This window comes from Lissotriton vulgaris, chromosome 12, assembly GCF_964263255.1.
Source record: "Lissotriton vulgaris chromosome 12, aLisVul1.2, whole genome shotgun sequence".
Lineage (NCBI taxonomy): Eukaryota > Metazoa > Chordata > Amphibia > Caudata > Salamandridae > Lissotriton > Lissotriton vulgaris.
The window spans coordinates 136,863,184-136,881,604 of record NC_141700.1 but is presented as its reverse complement, the minus strand read 5'-3'; the positions used below and the strand labels follow the sequence as shown (position 1 = coordinate 136,881,604).

The 18,421-nt window shown below is 47.5% G+C and overlaps 2 protein-coding genes across 4 annotated transcripts in view; one reads left to right on the top strand and one right to left on the bottom strand.

Annotated features, from left to right (window-relative positions):
- Positions 1 to 10,635, bottom strand: part of TDRD10 (tudor domain containing 10) — a 615,000-nt gene extending 604,365 nt beyond the window's left edge. Inside the window, exon 1 of the mRNA XM_086947598.1 lies at positions 10,249 to 10,635. Coding sequence (XP_086803724.1) covers positions 10,249 to 10,500 — 252 coding nt within the window. The 5' untranslated portion in view covers positions 10,501 to 10,635. The remainder of the gene's footprint in view (positions 1 to 10,248) is intronic.
- SHE (Src homology 2 domain containing E) overlaps positions 10,541 to 18,421 on the top strand; it is a 117,471-nt gene continuing 109,590 nt past the window's right edge. Inside the window, exons 1-3 of one of the 3 annotated variants that reach the window (XM_086947597.1) lie at positions 10,541 to 11,124; positions 13,682 to 14,176; positions 18,190 to 18,316. In XM_086947597.1, the coding sequence (XP_086803723.1) occupies positions 13,718 to 14,176; positions 18,190 to 18,316 (586 nt within the window). In that variant the 5' untranslated portion in view covers positions 10,541 to 11,124; positions 13,682 to 13,717. Of the gene's footprint in view, positions 14,177 to 18,189; positions 18,317 to 18,421 lie in introns of all 3 variants that reach the window. The other 2 variants (XM_086947596.1, XM_086947595.1) reach the window with 2 other exon arrangements.

The window sequence follows — 18,421 nt, the reverse complement described above, 5'->3', positions numbered from 1 at the left end:
GCGTTTAAGCGCATATTTGTGCCTTTCCTAGGTTGTCCTTTCTTTGCATTGCGTTTTCTAGCAGCAGGGGGTGATAGAATGAGCCGTTTGTTTTGTTTGCTTTCGGATTGCACCCTCTTGCCTGCCTCTTAGATGTCTCACACTATTTTCTACTACCTTTTCTGGTGTGGGATCTATATTTAATTCTGGGGTCCTTTCTAATTCTCTGCTGGAGTTTAGATCGGAGTCAATTAGGGGAATTGATGCTGATAGGTTGATCTCGTTAGGTATAGTATGGAGGTCAACTCGGGTTTCACAAATACAGCCTGTATGTGGGTTTTGAGAGCTAACTGGGGTTATTGCTGATGTAATGCTCCCGAGGGAAGATCGTTTTGCGATTGCTAGATCTTGCGAGACCCTTCGTTCGAGGAGCAAAATGCTACGTTCGATTGCATCGTTAGTCCTGGTTATAAAATTATCTATTGGTCCAATCACAGGTATCCCTCCAGCAGCTGTCTTACTTAGACTACCTCTGGTAGACATAATGCAATGAATAAGATTATCTCAGTTGAAACGATTGTTACAAAAAGCCAGCGACCACAGGGCGTTATCGTACGGGGCCAACGAGCTTTTGGTTTCCCCGCAAAAATAAAGTAATAACAAACCCTAAAAGTTGGAGGAACACAGTCGTTATGGGAGTGTACCCGACCCGACTTCTTCGACCTTTGAGGGCCTCAGAGGGCCCGGGCTTAGCCTGGCGCTCCCGCGCAGCGTGTGGCTGGTGTAGTTTTATTGACTTTCAAAGGCGACCAAGGGGCGGGGCTAGCAGGGGGCGCAGACCAGCTGACAGGGGTCAGGCAGGGACTCCTGGGAGAGCGAGTCCCTGCAGCGCAACACCCTTGCTACGAAGGATCCTCTCGCCCCAGGCACACTCGTGGTCCCCAGGGAGTGATCCCGCGGCAGTTCACAAGCCGCGCAGCGGCACCTGCGAAGCGGGTGCGGCAAGGCGTTGCTGCAGAGGCTGTAGAGGGGTTTCAAAGACAACAGCGTCCCAGGTAGGGTCTCCTCAGTGAATACTGAGTTCCCACTTTGACCAGGTAGAAGAGTTTACTTGTAGATTGTGCCGTCCAGGGGGCGGGGCTAGCAGGAGGCGCAGACCAGCTGACAGGGGTCAGGCAGGGACTCCTGGGAGAGAGAGTCCCTGCAGCGCAACACCCCTGCTACGAAGGATCCTCTCGCACCAGGCACACTCGTGGTCCCCAGGCAGTGGTCCTGCGGTAGTTCACAAGCCGCGCAGCGGCACCCGCGAAGCGGGTGCGGCAAGGCGTTGCTGCAGAGGCTGTAGAGGGGTTTCAAAGACAACAGCGTCCCAGGTAGGGTCTCCTCTGTGAATACGGAGTTCGCCTGATTATAGTAAGGATACGGAGATAAGAATTATCTCACTTTCACTTAATTTCAAGATTAGATGATCTACCAGAGGCTGTAGAGGGGTTTCAAAGACAACAGCGTCCCAGGTAGGGTCTCCTCTGTGAATACGGAGTTCCCCTGATTATAGTAAGGATACGGAGATAAGAATTATCTCACTTTCACTTAATTTCAAGATTAGATGATCTACCACACATGAAGATTCGATGTTAGAAATAAAATTCTCTCACACAGTAGTAATGTAACGTGTGTTCAGAATTGTGTATATAGATGTGACTGAGTTATGGGTGTAATTAAATTGAGAGAAGCTATATTAGTTTATGTTACAGGAACAAGATACCTGTGTTTGCTTACTTTACTGGTGTAGAGCAGAACCAGGAGTGAGATAAATCATTGAAAGAGCGTTTTTATTCAGGTACAGAAGAAGAGGAGGAAGTGTTGCTCCTCTAGCCAGAATAAAGCTATGATTGGTGGACAGATTAGATAATGTAATTTCCTTTCGTTCCTGTGAAATACAGTTTATTTCTGTTACAGTATAGGCAGCCAAGGAATTAATATTATTAATTAAATTTATAACGCGCACAGCTACCCTAAACAGGGTTTCCCGGTGCAAGCAAGTCAAACTACTGTGAACTGAGCTCATGGATAACTAACCACTGAGAAAAAAGCCAGGTCTTAAGATCTCGCCGAAACTCATGGTAGAAAGATTCCTGTTTCATCGAACAGGGAAGGGCATTCCATAATCTAGGACCAAGGACTGCGAAAAACCAGCCTTCCATGCTAGATAATCGGCAACTAGGTGTTACAAAGTTGCCCGGAGTAGCTCAACGTAGAGACCGGGAAGGGACGTAAGGTTGAACAAGTTCCTGAAGATAAGGAGGGGCCGACCCTTGTTTGATTTTAAAGATGAGGCACAATGTCTTGAATTTGATGAGGCTCTCAATGCGGAGCCTATGTAAATCCCGAAGGATGGGAGAGATGGATATCTCCTAGGGATATGGTATAGGAGACGAGCTGCGGAATTCTGGACCACCTGGAGTTTCTTCAACACCTCCTGGCTTCCACCCAGGTACAGAACGTTTCCGTAGTCCAAGCAAGAGGTGACAAGTGCCTGGACTACCGTTCTTTTCGTGGAGTCTGGGAGCATCCAGATAATCTTCCGCAACCATCTTAGAATGGTAAAGCAGGTGGAGGCAACGCTAACCACCTGTTGCCGCATTGAGAGGTTACTGTTGATGATAACTCCCAGGTTCCGCACTGGAGTAACTGGTTGGGGAAGGGTGCCCATTTCCAGTGGCCAGTGTTGTGGCCCACACAAGTGCTTGTGTTTACCTAAAATGACAACCTCGGTCTTATCACCGTTCAATTTCAATAGTTTGGCACACATCCATTCTGACACCCTCTGTAATTCCACCTGAAGGGAGGAAGGTGACCCTTCCTTAGTGGAAGACAGGGAGAAAATAATTTGCGTGTCATCGGTGTATGAGTAAAGGGACAGACCTGCATCCTCTACTATAGATGCCAGGGGTCTAACGTAGATGTTAAAGAGTACAGGACTCAGGGTTGACCCCTGGGGAACTCCATACGCGGATGACCTAATAGTAGATGAAGATTTGGAGGAAAAGACCTGGAATGTACGGTCACGGAGAAAAGAGGACAGCCAGGTTAAGGCGGACCCTACGACTCCTGCTGACTGGAGAGACTTCAAAAGGATGGCATGTGACACAGTGTCAAATGCGGCGCTCAGATCTAATAGAAGGAGTGCCGTAGTCTCCCCTTTATCCAGACAGGAGCGCAACTTCTCAGTGACCCTCAACAAAGTGGTTTCTGTTGAGAAATAAGTTCTAAATCCAGATTGGGATGGATGAAAGAATCCCAAGCTTTCCACATGATCTGAAAGCTGGCGGTTAACATGTTTTTCCAAAACTTTGGAAACGGCCGGCAGCAGTGAAATTGGGAGAAAATTTGACATAATTGTCGGGTCAGGGTCGGGCTTTTTCAACAGAGGGGCCACCATTGCACGCTTCCATTCTAGGGGAACATATGATTCACGTAGAGATGCATTCAGGAGTGCTTTAAGGACTCCAAGGGCCACTGGAGAAAGCGGTTGAAGAATGTTAGCCGGAAGAGGTTCTAGGGGGGGGAAACCGGATTTTACCCTGGCTAGGCAGTCAAAAAAAGAAACATCATTGAGGGGAGACCATGTGGATATCTTAGCAGCTGGAGAATAATAGCTTCCACATATCATATCAGGCAGGGGATTCACTATATTCACAGAGTTAGGTGTCTTTAATGAGCTGTATATCGTCTCGACCTTAGTAATGAAATAGTTAGCAATATCATTGCATCGAGTGTCATCCAGGGCAAGTGGCATAGGAACAGTCTTGAACCGCCTAACTTCTTCACCATGGAAACTAAAGCCCGAGGCCGAATTATTGAATTAGTGATAGTATTCGAGACAAAAGAGATTTTAGCTATCTTACAGGCCAATTGATATTTGTTTAAAGCGGCTTTGTAATCAGACTTGCCGCTAAGAGAATAGGTTTTACGCCATCTTCTTTCTAAGTGTTTGCACTTTGATTTCATGACTTTTAGTTCATCATTGTACCATGGGGCCGGAGGATGGTGGGTAGAACTGCGTTTAGATACCAGGGGCAAACAGGCATCAATGGAGACGGCTAACCACTTGGATCCTGCAAGATTTAGGCAGCAACAGGGTAAATTAATATCCGGAGGATTCTCCATTAAAAGGTAGTTAATGAAATCAACATTTAGATTATTCCAAGGTCTTCTATTGACTAAGTCATCACTTCCCGGCGTAGTATCCCCTGGGGTGATTAATTTAAATCTGATGGCATAATGGTCCGTCCACTCCAGGGGAAGCGCAGGTAAACTGAAATTCTATTGCAGGACCGGAGGCTTCAGATTATGCTTCTCAATCTTTACTGAAGCTCACAGCAGCCAATGAAAATGCTTGCTTTTCATTACATAAACGTTAAACAACTACATATCCCATCATGACCAGCACATAGGCACGCCCCCTAGTCCATAAGAGGCCTCTGCCTGCCGCCATCTTCCTCTTTCTTTGCTGCTCAGAGCAAGAGTTAAGTGCACGTTGTTTCCTCCCTCTGCTGCTTAGCAAATGTTAATTGATAACTACTTATGTTCATTGATAATTTGTTGATATTTACTTAATTTGTGCTGACTAGATATGTCCCAGGTTGGGCAATGGGCAAAGGATTGTTCAGGGTGATTACCTGTCTTCTGGGTTGATCAGCATATCGGGGGTTTGTGCAAGAGCGCTAGCGTCTCAGCGGCGCCTAGCGACTTAAAATCCATTCCTCGGTGGCATTCATAGCGCCTAGCGACGCGAGGTAGCAGTGGTTGCTGACCGGGGGCAGACGGACACCGCGTTGTTCAATTGTGAGCCTTTGTTGTTGTCAGTGTCAGCGCGTCTCGCGCATACGGCATACGCGAGTAGGGTCCGGGTGGCTCTCGGCCGCAACCTGCGCCTGCACGTCGCGGCACGAATCCCTGACTGACTTCATAGCGGTTTTTAGAGTGATTGCATACCGGTGGTCCCTCTGCTCTGTTGAATCGCCTGAAAAGGTTGTAAAATATATTTGGCCAGTGGTTTGAGTGTGCACACGCTCTCTGTATTTTTTGTTTGGCCTGGGTCTCTGACCCCTGTGACCACAGCTTTGCTGAGGGGGTTGAACTTCGTGAATTAAGTGTGCTATCAGGGCTAACCCCCCCCCTTGACCCTCCTGGTGGCTGGAAAGTGTTCAGACGAACATTGATTGCAAACTTCCCTGAAGTGCATTTTGATAAGCCACCCCTGCAATGACGGAGTGGGAGCAATACAATGAGGAGTATGCGGAGGAGGAGGTATATGATGGACGGCAGGGAGCTGTCCTGGAAGACAATTTGGTCAACGCTTTGGACGCCTCTGTCCATTCTTCAGTCAATAGGGCTATGGAGATTACGGTCCCACAGACAGTGCAGCAAGCCCAAGCTACAGCCCTTCGCCCTATCAGAAAGCAATTGGAGGGCTTCACCAAGAGGCATGGCTATGACAAGCCACAAAAGAAAAAGCTGAAGCATCCACTTCTGGTCAACCTTCGGTTGATACTGCCACATGGCCTCATGCTCAGGCCCTAGCTACCTTACCAGACACGGCGGAACACTCTTATTCCGGCGGCAAGGCCAAAGCAAAGCGTAAAGTCCATGCAGACACGGACACCGACACTGACACAGACACTACCACAGGCACAGACACGGATACTTCGGAGGAGCATCCTCCTCCAAAGAAGGCGAAGACGCAGGCAGAAATTACTCCGGTTAATACAACTTTTACCTTCGATCCGCCTGAAATCATGCACCCCAGGTCACAGGACTGGGTACCACCTCCGGCGGTGGCAGCATATATCCATGACAACCTTAGACGGAGCTTCCCCAGGGAAGTGAGGAACCGTCTTCAGTCCGAATGCCCTCGCCCTGACATCCCGGACAAGGTAGCGGAAACACCAGAGATTGACGCAAGTCTCTTGACCTTCCTGAAGAAATTCTCGAAGGACCCCAAACGAGGTTTGGATAGGGCATGGACAGGGTGCCAAGACAAAATGTTGGACGCAATCGGACCTTTGGCCAATATTCTGGAGATGGCTCTAGCGCCCAAAGAGGCTTCCTCTCCTGTGGACCCGGACGTGCTGGCCGAATGGACCCAGTGAACCATCTGCTTGCTGGGCAACGCGAATTGTGCCATTTCATCGGAAAGGAGAAAATCACTACTCATGAAGATGGATAGTAATTTGACTGAGCTAGAGGACGCTGAGCCAGGACCCCTAGCAGCGGGTCAATTGTTTGGGGACAAATTTGTGAAGGACGTCTCCAAATATGTGGGGACTTTTACGGCTCTGGACAAAGCGCAGTCAGGCATCAAGAGAACTCTCAGCCAAGGAGTTTTTAACAGGGCCGGACGAGGCGGGGGTCGCTCGTCGGGCCGTGGAGGTCCACAAGGCTCCCAAAGAGGCGACTTCGGCAGGGGCTGGAACGAGTACGATTCCACCCATGGTGGGACCTTCTACCCCTCCCGTAGGAGGTTCAACAGGAACCGTTATCAATCGAATAACAACAGGGGGAACTTCAAACACCAGCAGAACTCAGGTGAGAGTAGCAGATGTTTATCTTCTTCCATTGGGGGGGACGGACACAACACTGCCTGGCGCAGTGGCGGGAGCTTACACAGGACGCCTGGGTGTTACAAACAGATCAAGGTTTTTACTTGGAGTTTTATTCTCGTCCTGTTCAATCAGGTCTTCCTACAGGTCTCCATTTTTCTCAACAAGATCTCAGTTTTATAGACGAAGAGATCTCCGGGTTGCTGCAGAAACACGCGATAGCACCGGTTCATCAGGGTCCTCACGGTTTCTGCAGCAATATCTTTGTTATTCAGAAGAAGGGAGGCGGAAACAGACTGGTTCTGAACCTCAGGGATTTCAACCAGTTTCTCACATACAATCACTTCAAGATGGAGGGCAACCATCTTTTGACAGATCTACTCCAGGTAGGAGACTGGATGGTCCGGCTGGACCTGAAGGACGCTTATCTCTCCGTTCCAATGTTTCCCCCGCATTGCAGATATCTCCAATTCCGGTGGAAAGACCAATGGTACGAATATTTGGTTCTGCCTTTTGGGCTCTCCTCGGCTCCTTGGTGCTTCACCAAGGTGATGAAGCCAGTGGTGGTATACCTCCGAGAACGGGGTATACGCCTCATAATCTATCTGGACGACATCCTAATAGTGGATCAGTGTCAGGAGACCCTCTTGCGGCACCTCACTCGGACGACAACGTTGCTTCAGAATCTGGGCTTCGTAATCAACACCAGGAAATCGGTCATGGTACCCACTCAAGTGATAGACTTCCTAGGTCTCACGATCGACTCCATGACAGCGCAGCTATTCCTCCCAAAGGACAAGCTGAAGGACCTGAAGAAGGAGATCAGGAGACTGCTGAACAGTCAGACAGTTTCACTCAGGGCGATTGCCAGAGTGGTAGGAATATTGGCGTCATCGGTACAAGCGATATTTCCGGGCCCTCTGCATTACAGGGCCAAGCAACAGTTAAAGATCAGACATCTCCAAAAGGGACTATCGTATTCGGACAGCATCCCTCTCACGCAAGAGGTGAGAACCGAACTGCAATGGTGGCTGGCTCACGTAGATGCCTGGAACGGCCGGGCTATCTTCGGCTCCCTCACAGAAATAACAAACGAGTCGGACGTCAGCCGTTGGGGCTGGGGAGCTCGCTGCGGAGACATCTCCACAGGAGGCAGATGGTCTCCGGAGGAGCTTTTGCTTCATATAAATTGTCTAGAACTGCTCGCGGGGTCGTTCGCGGAGAGCACGTTGTCCCCGAGGCAGACATCTTGTTGTATCCTCCTGCGCTTGGACAATGTGTCAGCAGTGAGATACATCAACAAGTTGGGCGGCACGAGGTCGTCGATGCTTGTGCAAATAGCCAAGGACTTTTGGCATTACGGTCTAGAGAATCAGATATCGATAATTGCAGAATATCTACCAGGTCAGTCCAATCAGGTGGCGGACTGGAACTCAAGATACCTCAGGGACTACAGCAACTGGAAGTTGCTCCCGAAGGTATTCCAATGGCTGCAGAAAATTTGGAGTCCGTTCAGGACTGACTTATTTGCCTCCAGATTTACGTATCAGGTACCCCGGTTCTTCAGCTGGAGACCAGATCCGGTAGCGCAAGCAACGGATGCATTTCTCCAGGATTGGTCGGAGGGGATGCAGTATGCCTTCCCCCCCCCTTCATGCTGATCCCCAGAGCGATGTCTCAAGTGATCAGGCAACGGGCGGAAGTAGTCATGGTGACCCCATGGTGGACGTCCCAATCATGGTTTCCCAAACTAATGCAGTGGAGTTGCGATCGGCCCAGACTCCTGCCGGAATCGGAGACGCTATTGCTGGGCCCTCATCAGGAACAGCATCCCTTGATAATGGACGGCAGACTTCAGCTGATGGCTTGGAGGCTTTCAGGGAACAGTGGCAGTTGCCAGGCGTTTCGAGCAGGACTTGCGCTTTCATCAAGCAGGCCTGGGCACCATCCACGCGGAAAAGATACTCCTCGGCCTGGAAGCATTGGGTGGATTGGTGCATGGAACGACATCTGGATCCCGTGGGGGAAGACTTACCCCACGTGCTGAATTTCTTATCGGATAAGGCTTCCGAGGGTTTGGCTTAAAGATCGGTCAATAATTTTAGGTCAGCCATATCAGCAGGCCATGGTCAGCTGGATAGAAAACCAATAGGCATGCACCCAGTGGTGTGCAAATTGCTTAAAGGAATTAGGGTGGCTAACCCCCCAAAACCCAAATACACCGGGTTGTGGGATGTGTCTTTGGTTTTGGAGTTATTTAACAAATGGCCGGTAAACTCTCTTTTATCCAGGAAGCAGTTGTCAGCTAAATTAGCCATGTTACTCTGCCTTTCGGCATGCAGGAGGTCGTCGGACGTGCGGGCACTGGAGGTTACAGGTAGAGTATTTACTCCGGAAGGAGTTTCTTTTACCATTTCAGGACGCACCAAGACATTATCTCGTCATATTTCGTATAATGCTTTTCAAGAGAATGACAAGTTATGTGTTGTTAAATGTTTGAAAACTTATGAGGAATGTACAGCTGCTAATGGGCCGCAGGGCTGTTCTCAATTATTGATTGCCATACAAAAGCCTTTTAAAGCGGTGGCGGCTGCCACCATTGCCAGATGGCTTTGTTATGTCATGAAGGAAGCTGGTGTTGACGTCACCATTTTTGGTGCTCATTCAGTTAGAGGAGCCATGGCGTCAAAGTCATTTATGTTGGGTTCCAGTATACAAGATATCATGTGTAGCGCAGATTGGTCATCAGAATCGACCTTCAAAACGTATTATTATAAGCCGGTGGGGGATATTACCTCTGTTGTTTTTAATAAGCGTTAAACAAGCATAATCTGAAGCCTCCGGTCCTGCAATAGAATCACAAATTTGCGAGCATTCGCGCCAAGAATTTGCAATTCTATTAAGGACACGGAGGCGAGGATTATCCCACCCGGCATGTTATGTAAAAATGCTTGCCCACCCAGTGGTTATGGTGGTAACGGTCTCATATCCTTTATTGCAGGTTCAGATAAGAAAAACGACTGAACGTCGACGACTGCCAGGACTTTACGCCTGAGAAGTTTATGTTCTTCCAAGTTGGAGGAGTTACAAGGTTATCCAAGTTGTTGTTGGAGCTGTTCGCCTTAAAGAAAAAGGAAGATGGTGGCAGGCAGAGGCCTCTTATGGACTAGGGGGGCGTGCCTATGTGCTGGTCATGATGGGATATGTAGTTGTTTAACGTTTATGTAATGAAAAGCAAGCATTTTCATTGGCTGCTGTGAGCTTCTGTGTCCTTAATAGAATTGCAAATTCTTGGCGCGAATGCTAGCAAATTTGTGATCCCACGCCAGGAATAAGGCTTGGAAGCCTCTGTGACATTAATAGTATAGGCACTTTCCTTCTCACTAGCTAAAAAAATATTCCCACGTAAAATAGGCCTTTTAACGGTATGAATGTCTGACCAAAGTCTTGACACATCGCAGGTGTGAAGTCACCTAAACCCTCCTCGCCAAAGATGGCTTATGGCGTCTGACAAATAGGGTCACTCTAATAGTAAAATCACAATTATGACTCGATGGGAAAGTTCTTACTACGACAGACTTTTATAAAAGGGAGCCGTCGGACAGCGTAGGCGGATTTCACTGTACAGGATCTCAAAACTTCGAGTTTATTAACCGCCACTCACCTTCCGATTAGTAATTCGCTCTTCTGCGTAGGCTTTCCTCCGAGAAAAACGCCGATCAACTCCTCCCCTGCGTATGGCGTCACACGTGCGCAATGTTGGACGCGTAACCTTCTTTCTGTGGCTCTGCGTCACCCATCCATTAATAAGTCCAACCCTCTGTTGGGCACGGCCTCCGTAGGACAGGCAGCGTGCAGGGGCGGGGCTTCGGAGTGACGCATATTTACATTTGTAACTGCTTTTCCTACCTTCCATGGCTCACGGGAGGGGTCATTCACTTAACAAACCCCGGTGCTTCCCGTCAGAGCATACGGCGGCGCTGTTCTACTGTGGAAATCACGCAGCTACAGCGTCTTGTTTCTACAGAAGTATATTGCGTCTCCTTGCTGTGGCTAAAGGCGTCTTACAGCCACGCCTTTTCTCTGCCCCTGCGCCTCCCTTTTAACCGCGCCCACTCGCTGCTAGTTATGGGCTTGGTCTGGTTCAAATAGGTGATCGGGAGTCTGAATCGAGTGCGCTGCTACTTCAGTGGAGATTTGGGATTTGCTGCAAGACTGGTATAGGTATCGATGGAGGTGCCGGGATACATGGAAATATAGGGCGTCTGTGAAATACGACTATTCCTCGGCGCCCCGGATCCCTCGGAAAATAGGGGCTCAATACGGAGTTAAGGAAACTGCAGAGCATCAGAACCGACCCTAGGCTATATTCCAACATACATCCGTAGAAAAGCAGAAATCGGAAAAAAATATTTCTATTCGTCCAAGTACAAAAATGCTTTGTATTACGTGGATCTGTCAGGAAACGGGGACCTGTCCGAATACAGAGATCTTTTGAAGGAAGCCCCGGCGTCTTTCCAACATCGCGATCTAGCGAAAGGTAGGGCTCCCCTGGAGTACCAGAACCAAATCGAAATATACCAGAATCTTGGGGTGCAGCTAAGCACCTGGCTGCGTAGGATTACCAGAGTATAGATAGAGGAGCTTCAGAAGAAGGCTGAGGTAAGAGACCGTCGCGATGTTGCTGAAATTTATGTGTACAGTGTTAGTTGTCTGACTGCACGAAAAAGGATCCGGGCAAAGGGACCAGGTTACTGAGACCTTAATATCAGTTGGAAAAGATAAGGATGACCTCCAATAGATGAGAGTACTAAATAAAAAAACCTTAGGACACAGGGAGAAAACGACTGAGAGTTTGTTATCCATATATCTAAATACAGAGAGCTGAGGGAAAAGAGCACATCAGCTATTGGGGCACTGAAACCTAGAACATGGGCAGTTCAGTGCATTCGGGTTCCTCACACATACAGCATCAGGTATGAGTACTAAGAACTGTTAGGGCATAGGGAGAGACAGAGTCTGTTACTGGGGCGCCATATATTGGCATACTGAAAGTTTAAGGTTCTTGAGCACATCACCAATTAGGAAACTGCATCCAGTCACTAGGGCACTTCAGTGCATTAGTGTTCCAGGAAACTCCCAGGCAAACAAACACGTCTGAGAGCTCAAAAGCCCACTGGGCTTTGGCAGCCATCCTAGCTTCTAGGTAGTATCTACATAGCGCCTAGAATCCGCTGCAAGGCAAATGTTAAAAGATCCGTCCCATTCAAAAGGCAGCAGTTTATGACTTCTGTCTTTATGATCGAAGATAATAGGCCACCCAGCATTACAGGCCAGTAAGCCAGAACTGTTCTGGTACAGTACTTCCTAGCAGTGCCCTGTACTTGTCACTAAGGCAGATTAGATGCCCCACATCTCGCAGATGCCCCAATTCATGATTTTGTCCCAGTATATCTGATTTTCGAGCTTGGACACTGCTGTTTTTTGGCCCAAGTTAAGCACATAGACGTCCCAATGCCCTGACTGGTGCCCCTAAGTGGAGAGGCCCTATGCCATTGCAGTAAAGAGACAGGTGCCCTGATAGAATCTAGAGAGGAAACCCATGAGTACCAAAGAGCTGACTCAGAACCAGGAGGGCAACACGTGAGAAAGGATCAGCCAGAGAATCCCAGATGGGAAGCAAAGAGTGGAAGCCCTGAGAGCAAACCATGAAGACAGCCTCCGTAAAGGGGCTGAGACCTTTGAGGTGATCTCCCAAGAGAGGCCATAGAGGGAAATTTCTGAGTGAAAAAAATTAAGGAAGGGAGCCCCTCACCAATGACATATAGAACATTATAAAAGAAGCCTAGGAGAGCTTGGAAGGTAACCCGTTTGAGAAAGCACCTGAGATCCAGGAGAGAAAACCGTGAGAGAGAGGGCCCTAGAGAGCTAAGAAGAAAACCGGTGCGAGTCCATAGTGGAATCCCCAGACTAGGAAGTAAACCTTTTAGGAAGAGCTGGCACAGGAATTCTCTGATATTTAACTAACAAGGAAAGCCCTTACAGGGAGCCTTCGGAGTAACGAGATAAGAGAAAGTGCTAGAGGTAGCCCCTGTGTGAGTCGGATCAAATGCAGAAGACAGTAAGAAGGTTACTTCTGAGGGTTTAGAAGGTCCGCAGGGGAGTCAAACAGCGGTACCCCTGAGGGAGAACAAGAAAGGAAACTCACCAGAGAGTACACAGATATCTTAGAGGAGGAACCCTGAGAAAGAGGGAGGTGGTGTACACGTAAGTTAGCTACCAAAGAGGGATGTTTCTCAGGGACAAAAAGGATGAAACCCCCATGAGAGTGGGGTAGTCTTCCGGGAGCTAGGAGACAAAAACCGAGATAGAGCCCAGGGAAAAAAAGTCCTAAGAGAGACCATAACACTTCCTACTTGATCTTGATCACATGTCTTCAGAAGTAGTTTTGATAGTTTGACTTTCAACCTCTGGCCATCATACTTCTAGTCTTACATCTGTATCTAATGTAACTGAACCATTGACTTTTGCAGGTCTGTAGCCTACTGCATATTTCCCAATATCTGCTTGCTCATTTGGGCAGTATTGGCTACAGCAAGATTCTTTGTTTTTACCATTCAGTGGAGTAGGGCAGGAGTGTTAACCCAGGTCAAGTTTTCTACGTAAGAAGGATTTTTGTTGTTGGTCTCTCTAAGAGCTAGGACAGGATTCTTTACATCTTTGGGGGAGTACAACATTTTTTCCTTTGTTTAATCTCTTGGTTGGGCTAGGTCATGATTATTTTTTTTGGTTTACCTCTGGGCTAAGTTTCATGTTATTGACTTGGGCATATTCGCAGGCTAGTGCAGTATTAGTCTCGATCCCTCTCGATCTCATGGTAGGGCAGGATTTGTATCCCCTTTACTGACCTATGAACTAGGACATTGTGGATCTCTGGCTAGGGCAACATTCTGCTTTCATCCATAACTGGGGTTGGGAAGAATTATTGTATCGAGTTGAACTTTAAGCTAGGAGTTTAGATCAAGAGGCAGTGTCTTGGCATCACTTTCAGGTTACTGTAGGACTTCTGCATCCTCTTTTGATCTCACACTTTTAAGGAAATATTGAAGCTGGAGGCCAGGCCAACACAGCAGATGGCGAAGTGGTTCAAGGAGTTCCCCATGAACCTAAAGACTGCTTCAGAGCGAGGAAAGGCCAGCCTTGCCGGAGTGAAGCCTCACCCCAGAGGCTCCAGCAAAACACTTGGTCCAGAGCCTGCTGGCTCAGTAAAAAACAGAAAAAACTCTGCTGTAGAGTTGTCTGCAAGGAGCAACAGAGATGGCCGCCTGTCTCGAGACAGTCTGCCAGGGATACTGCCCAGCAAGGGCAGGAAGAACTCCCGAGCTGAGGGGTACCTAGAAGAAAGCGTCATGCCCCGAGCAGCCAAAGGCTCTAGCTACATTAACCGCCTCATCAAGGTGGATCCAGCCCTTCAGGACAAGAATGGCAAGAACTTCTCTGCTACTGCACCAAACTCAAGTGGCAACGACACTGGGGCCCCGGCATCCCCTGGAAGCGAGGCGGACAAGAGCAAGAACCTCGGCCAGGACGTGGTAAGGGGGATTGGCACCTGAACATAAAATGGGGTTATGGCCTTTAAAAAGTTGTCCACGGGAGAAGTAGAGTGGTTTACATGGGTAATGATAGATATTATGTCAGCCCAGTACCTCTAGAAGACCCACTGGGATGTGTCAGAATGTGACAGACAGAGATGGCCTAAAAATGTCTGTCTTGGGAAATATTCTGTCGTATGGCAAAAAAACGTGTGCATGTATGTGACTGACTGTAGCCTAACCCTACTAGCCTTTCAGTGCCAGTGGCCTGATATGCACCGATCTTTCAAGAAAAGTGTAATTTCACCAGTAGGCTACTATTGAGCATAAATATATTTGTAAGCACTATGTGGGGGGTGGGTGTGTGTGTGTGTGGGGGGTGGCGGGGGGGGGGGGGGGGGGTGTTCCATGCAGTGGTAGCAAGTAATACGTTTCTGGATATTTAAAAATATGGTCTTTCGCTCCAGTGTACTGCATATTGTGACCAATATCCATCAGTGACACCCCATTTATTAGACTGAGATTTCCTGTGTATGACTACTCCCTTTCTGACATTGTCACACTTGGTATCACTAATGCTCAATTGTCATGTTAGCCGTCCTGTGTATTACAATCCCTGTCTTCTCTGTCACTTAATTCCAAGTCTCACAGTGATTCCTCGTGTGGCTAATCACCTTGTGTCTCTCTCTACTTGTCATATAAGTATTTAATCAACCTGGGAGTTTTATGCTGTGGTCTCTTTGTGTAACTACTCCATGTCCTATTTACCCCGCACAGGTTTCACCCGATAATAACTGGTGTTCTGTTGCCACGCATGTTGTAATCCCAGTTCTGCGCAAACTGCTCTTTCCACCAGAATCCGTATTACCATCGGATGTAAAATGAGCCCCTTAGATGGATTGCAGCATGTCCACAACAGCAGTCAGCCATATCATCAACATTCACCATCAAACAATGTTACACATCTGTACAGTACCCTTAACATCTACCAAACATAGCCCAGACAGGCCTGCAAATGAATAGCAGGACCCACTACCACCACTCAATAACCTCACTTAATTCAAAGACTTACAAATTCAACGCCTCGTCTGGGGTAGTAAGCGCTGCTTAACATTTAAAGTAATTTTGCAATTCATTAGTCAAGTAACCAATAAGCACCTACAGCAACACAACATTAAAATCCTCACACTGCGTGGGACTTACCACAGCTCACAAACAACTCCAGACATTGGTCTACAATGTACTCTTCTAAACCAGATCCAGAACAAACCCAGTGACAAAACTCTCCATATAACTAAGTATATCATAACACAGCATATCTCCCATTATTAACTCTGTGTAAGATGTTTAACTATTTCCTATGTCTCACACTGTGTATTACCACCTGGGTGACACATATTTTACGCATAAAACATTCCTCACGTTGTCTCGCAAGCATAACGCACTTATACCACTAGTCAGCATGCATTTCTCATCTCCATGCAACTACCTCCCCATCAGCTCTTGCTCACCAAACGATGTAAGCTACTGCTATTATTGTGGTACCTGTACTGCCATGGCAATGAATATCCTGGGTTTTACACGTCTGAATCCGTGTCCAGGGTGACAAGATGGCTCCATGTCACCGGGACACTTCTTTTCCATTCCTGGATTTTGCTTTAGCATATTATTGCTTTTTAGGAGGCGTAGTCTTCATCATGTGACCCAAGTATCACTTTCTTGCATTGTGTGACCCATGCATTACTTTCTTAATTTGTGCGACCCATGTATTGCTTAGTGAACTCGTCACTCTTTTGTATTGCTTTATCATATTGTAACGCGTGTTTTCCTATATCACTTTACTTTCTTTCCTGGTGACTCCTGTGTTGCATGTGCTGTCCCACATTTCAGAACTGGGTGTCACGTTTCTGACCCATCTTTTCATCCCTGTGTACCAGTTTTTGATATTTCTTCCCTTATGCATCAAAGTTCCACATTGTGAGTCCCTATGCATCACTTTTCACATAATGATCCCTGTGTCTCAGATCATTGAGTCGCGCATCATGTGCCTGACCCTGTGCCTCACTTTCCCCCATTGTGACCCCTGCCACTCTGTATGTCTAACAGTCTCTCATTCTTGGCACCAAGTCTCATTTACTCATGGTGCACCCTCTTTTTATCTCTTTCTCACGCTGAACCACATGTATTAATTTCTTACTTTCTAACACGCCACAAACTGTCACTTTCTTACATTGTGAACCCTCTGTCACACATTCGACCGATGTCTCACATTATTGACTCTGTGTCACACCTTCTCACATTGTGGACGATTTGACATGCATTGTGTTGCCATGTGTCTACCTTTGAGTGCACCTTGTCTGACTTTCTTACACCTTAACTTACAATTGTAACTAAACTTGTGTCTCACATCATGACTGTTGTCTTACAGGGGTAAATCCCTTCCGCACCTTGTGACCACAGTCTCTCAAATTGTGACCCTTGTGACTCTCATCAGGACCACTGTACCTCCTTTGGATGACCCTGTGTCTCGCATCATGACTGTTGTCTTACAATGGAGAAAACCTTTCGCACCTTGTGACCACTGTCTCATTGTGACCCCTGTGACTCTCATCAGGACCACTGTACCTCATTTAGATGACCTTGTGTCTCACATTATGACTGTTGTCTTACAGGGGTGAATCCCTTTCGCACCTTATGACCACTGTTTCTTACATTGTGACCCCTGTGACTCTCATCAGGACCACTATACCTCATTTGGATGACCCTGTGTCTCATATACTCACTTTATGACGCCTATGTCTCAAGTTGTAACATATCCCAGCTCTCTGGCCTATCGTCTCACTTTCTCATATTGTAGAATCCTTCTTCATAGGTTGATTGCTCATGTCTCTCTTTCCCACATTGATTGTAACTATACCTTGCTGGCCACTCTTTTTCTTCTTGCTGAATCATAGTCGTGTTCTCACATTATTATGACTTGTATCTCACAATATGCCCCATGTTCACACTGCTGGCCGTGTTTCACATTCTCACATCGTAAATCTGTATTTCCCATCTTTCTGTTCGTGTGTCTCACTATGGCATTGTGATCCTTGTATCACACGTTTATGCCTCCCGTCTCATTTTATGATGTGGACTCTTGTATCTCAGGTCTCTGACTCTATGTCTCACATTGAATGTGAGGTGAATCGTGTGTCTGATGTTGCTGACCCTCTGTCATTTTCTCACAATGACTGTGACACTTTTTCTCACTTTGCTGACTCTGTGCTTCACTTTCTCAACGTTTATAGTGACGAGTGTTTTCTCACTTTGTAATTTCTGTGACTCTCAGTTTGGCTTCTCTGCCTCTCCTTTCTGACCCCTTTCCTCAGATTGTGACCTCATGGACTTACACTGTAGCACCCTGTCTTTCACGTTACTGCCACTTGTCTCATGTTCTCATGCTGCAGACCCCTTTTCTGGCACCGCTGATCCTGTGGCTCGCTTTTTGACTTGATTGGGACCCCTGTGTTTCTCGTTGCTGACTCCCTGTCGTACTTTCTTATATTGATTTTGACCTCTGTGTCTCGCAATGCTAATGCTGCTCCTCGCTTCTTGTCACCGGCCATGTCCCCTGTGTCTCACATTGATGCTCTGTGTGTTTCATTTTTTCGCTCTGTTGACGTGTTTCTCACCTTGCTGACCCTGTGTGGTGCTTTCTCACCTTGATTGTTACGATGCTCACCATCTGTCTCACAATGATTACGACCCCTGTGTTTCTCGTTGCTGACTCCCTGTCGTACTTTTTGATATTGATTTTGGCCCCTGTGTCTCACAGTGCTAATACTGCCCCTCTCTTCCTGTCACCGGTCATGGCCCTTGTGCCTCACATTGATGCCCGGTGTGTTTTCATTCTCTCGCTCAGTTGACCCGCTTCTCACCTTGCTGACCCTGTGTGTTGCTTTCTCACCTTGATTGTTACGTTGCTCACCATCTGTCTCACATTGATTGCGACCCCTGTGTTTCACTTGCAGGTTATCATCCTTGAGGACTATGCAGATCCCTATGATGCTAAACGCACCAAGGAGCAAAGAGATGCAGAGCGCCCAGGGGAGAACGATGGCTACATCGAGCCCTATGATGCACAGCAGATGATTACAGGTATCTTCAGTCCAAACCTCCTTCGCCTGCCACGCACCCTTTAGAGTCCATCCCTCCCTTTCGCACACCAAGAGCAGCCTGTTTATCCCATTCCTTTCCTATTGC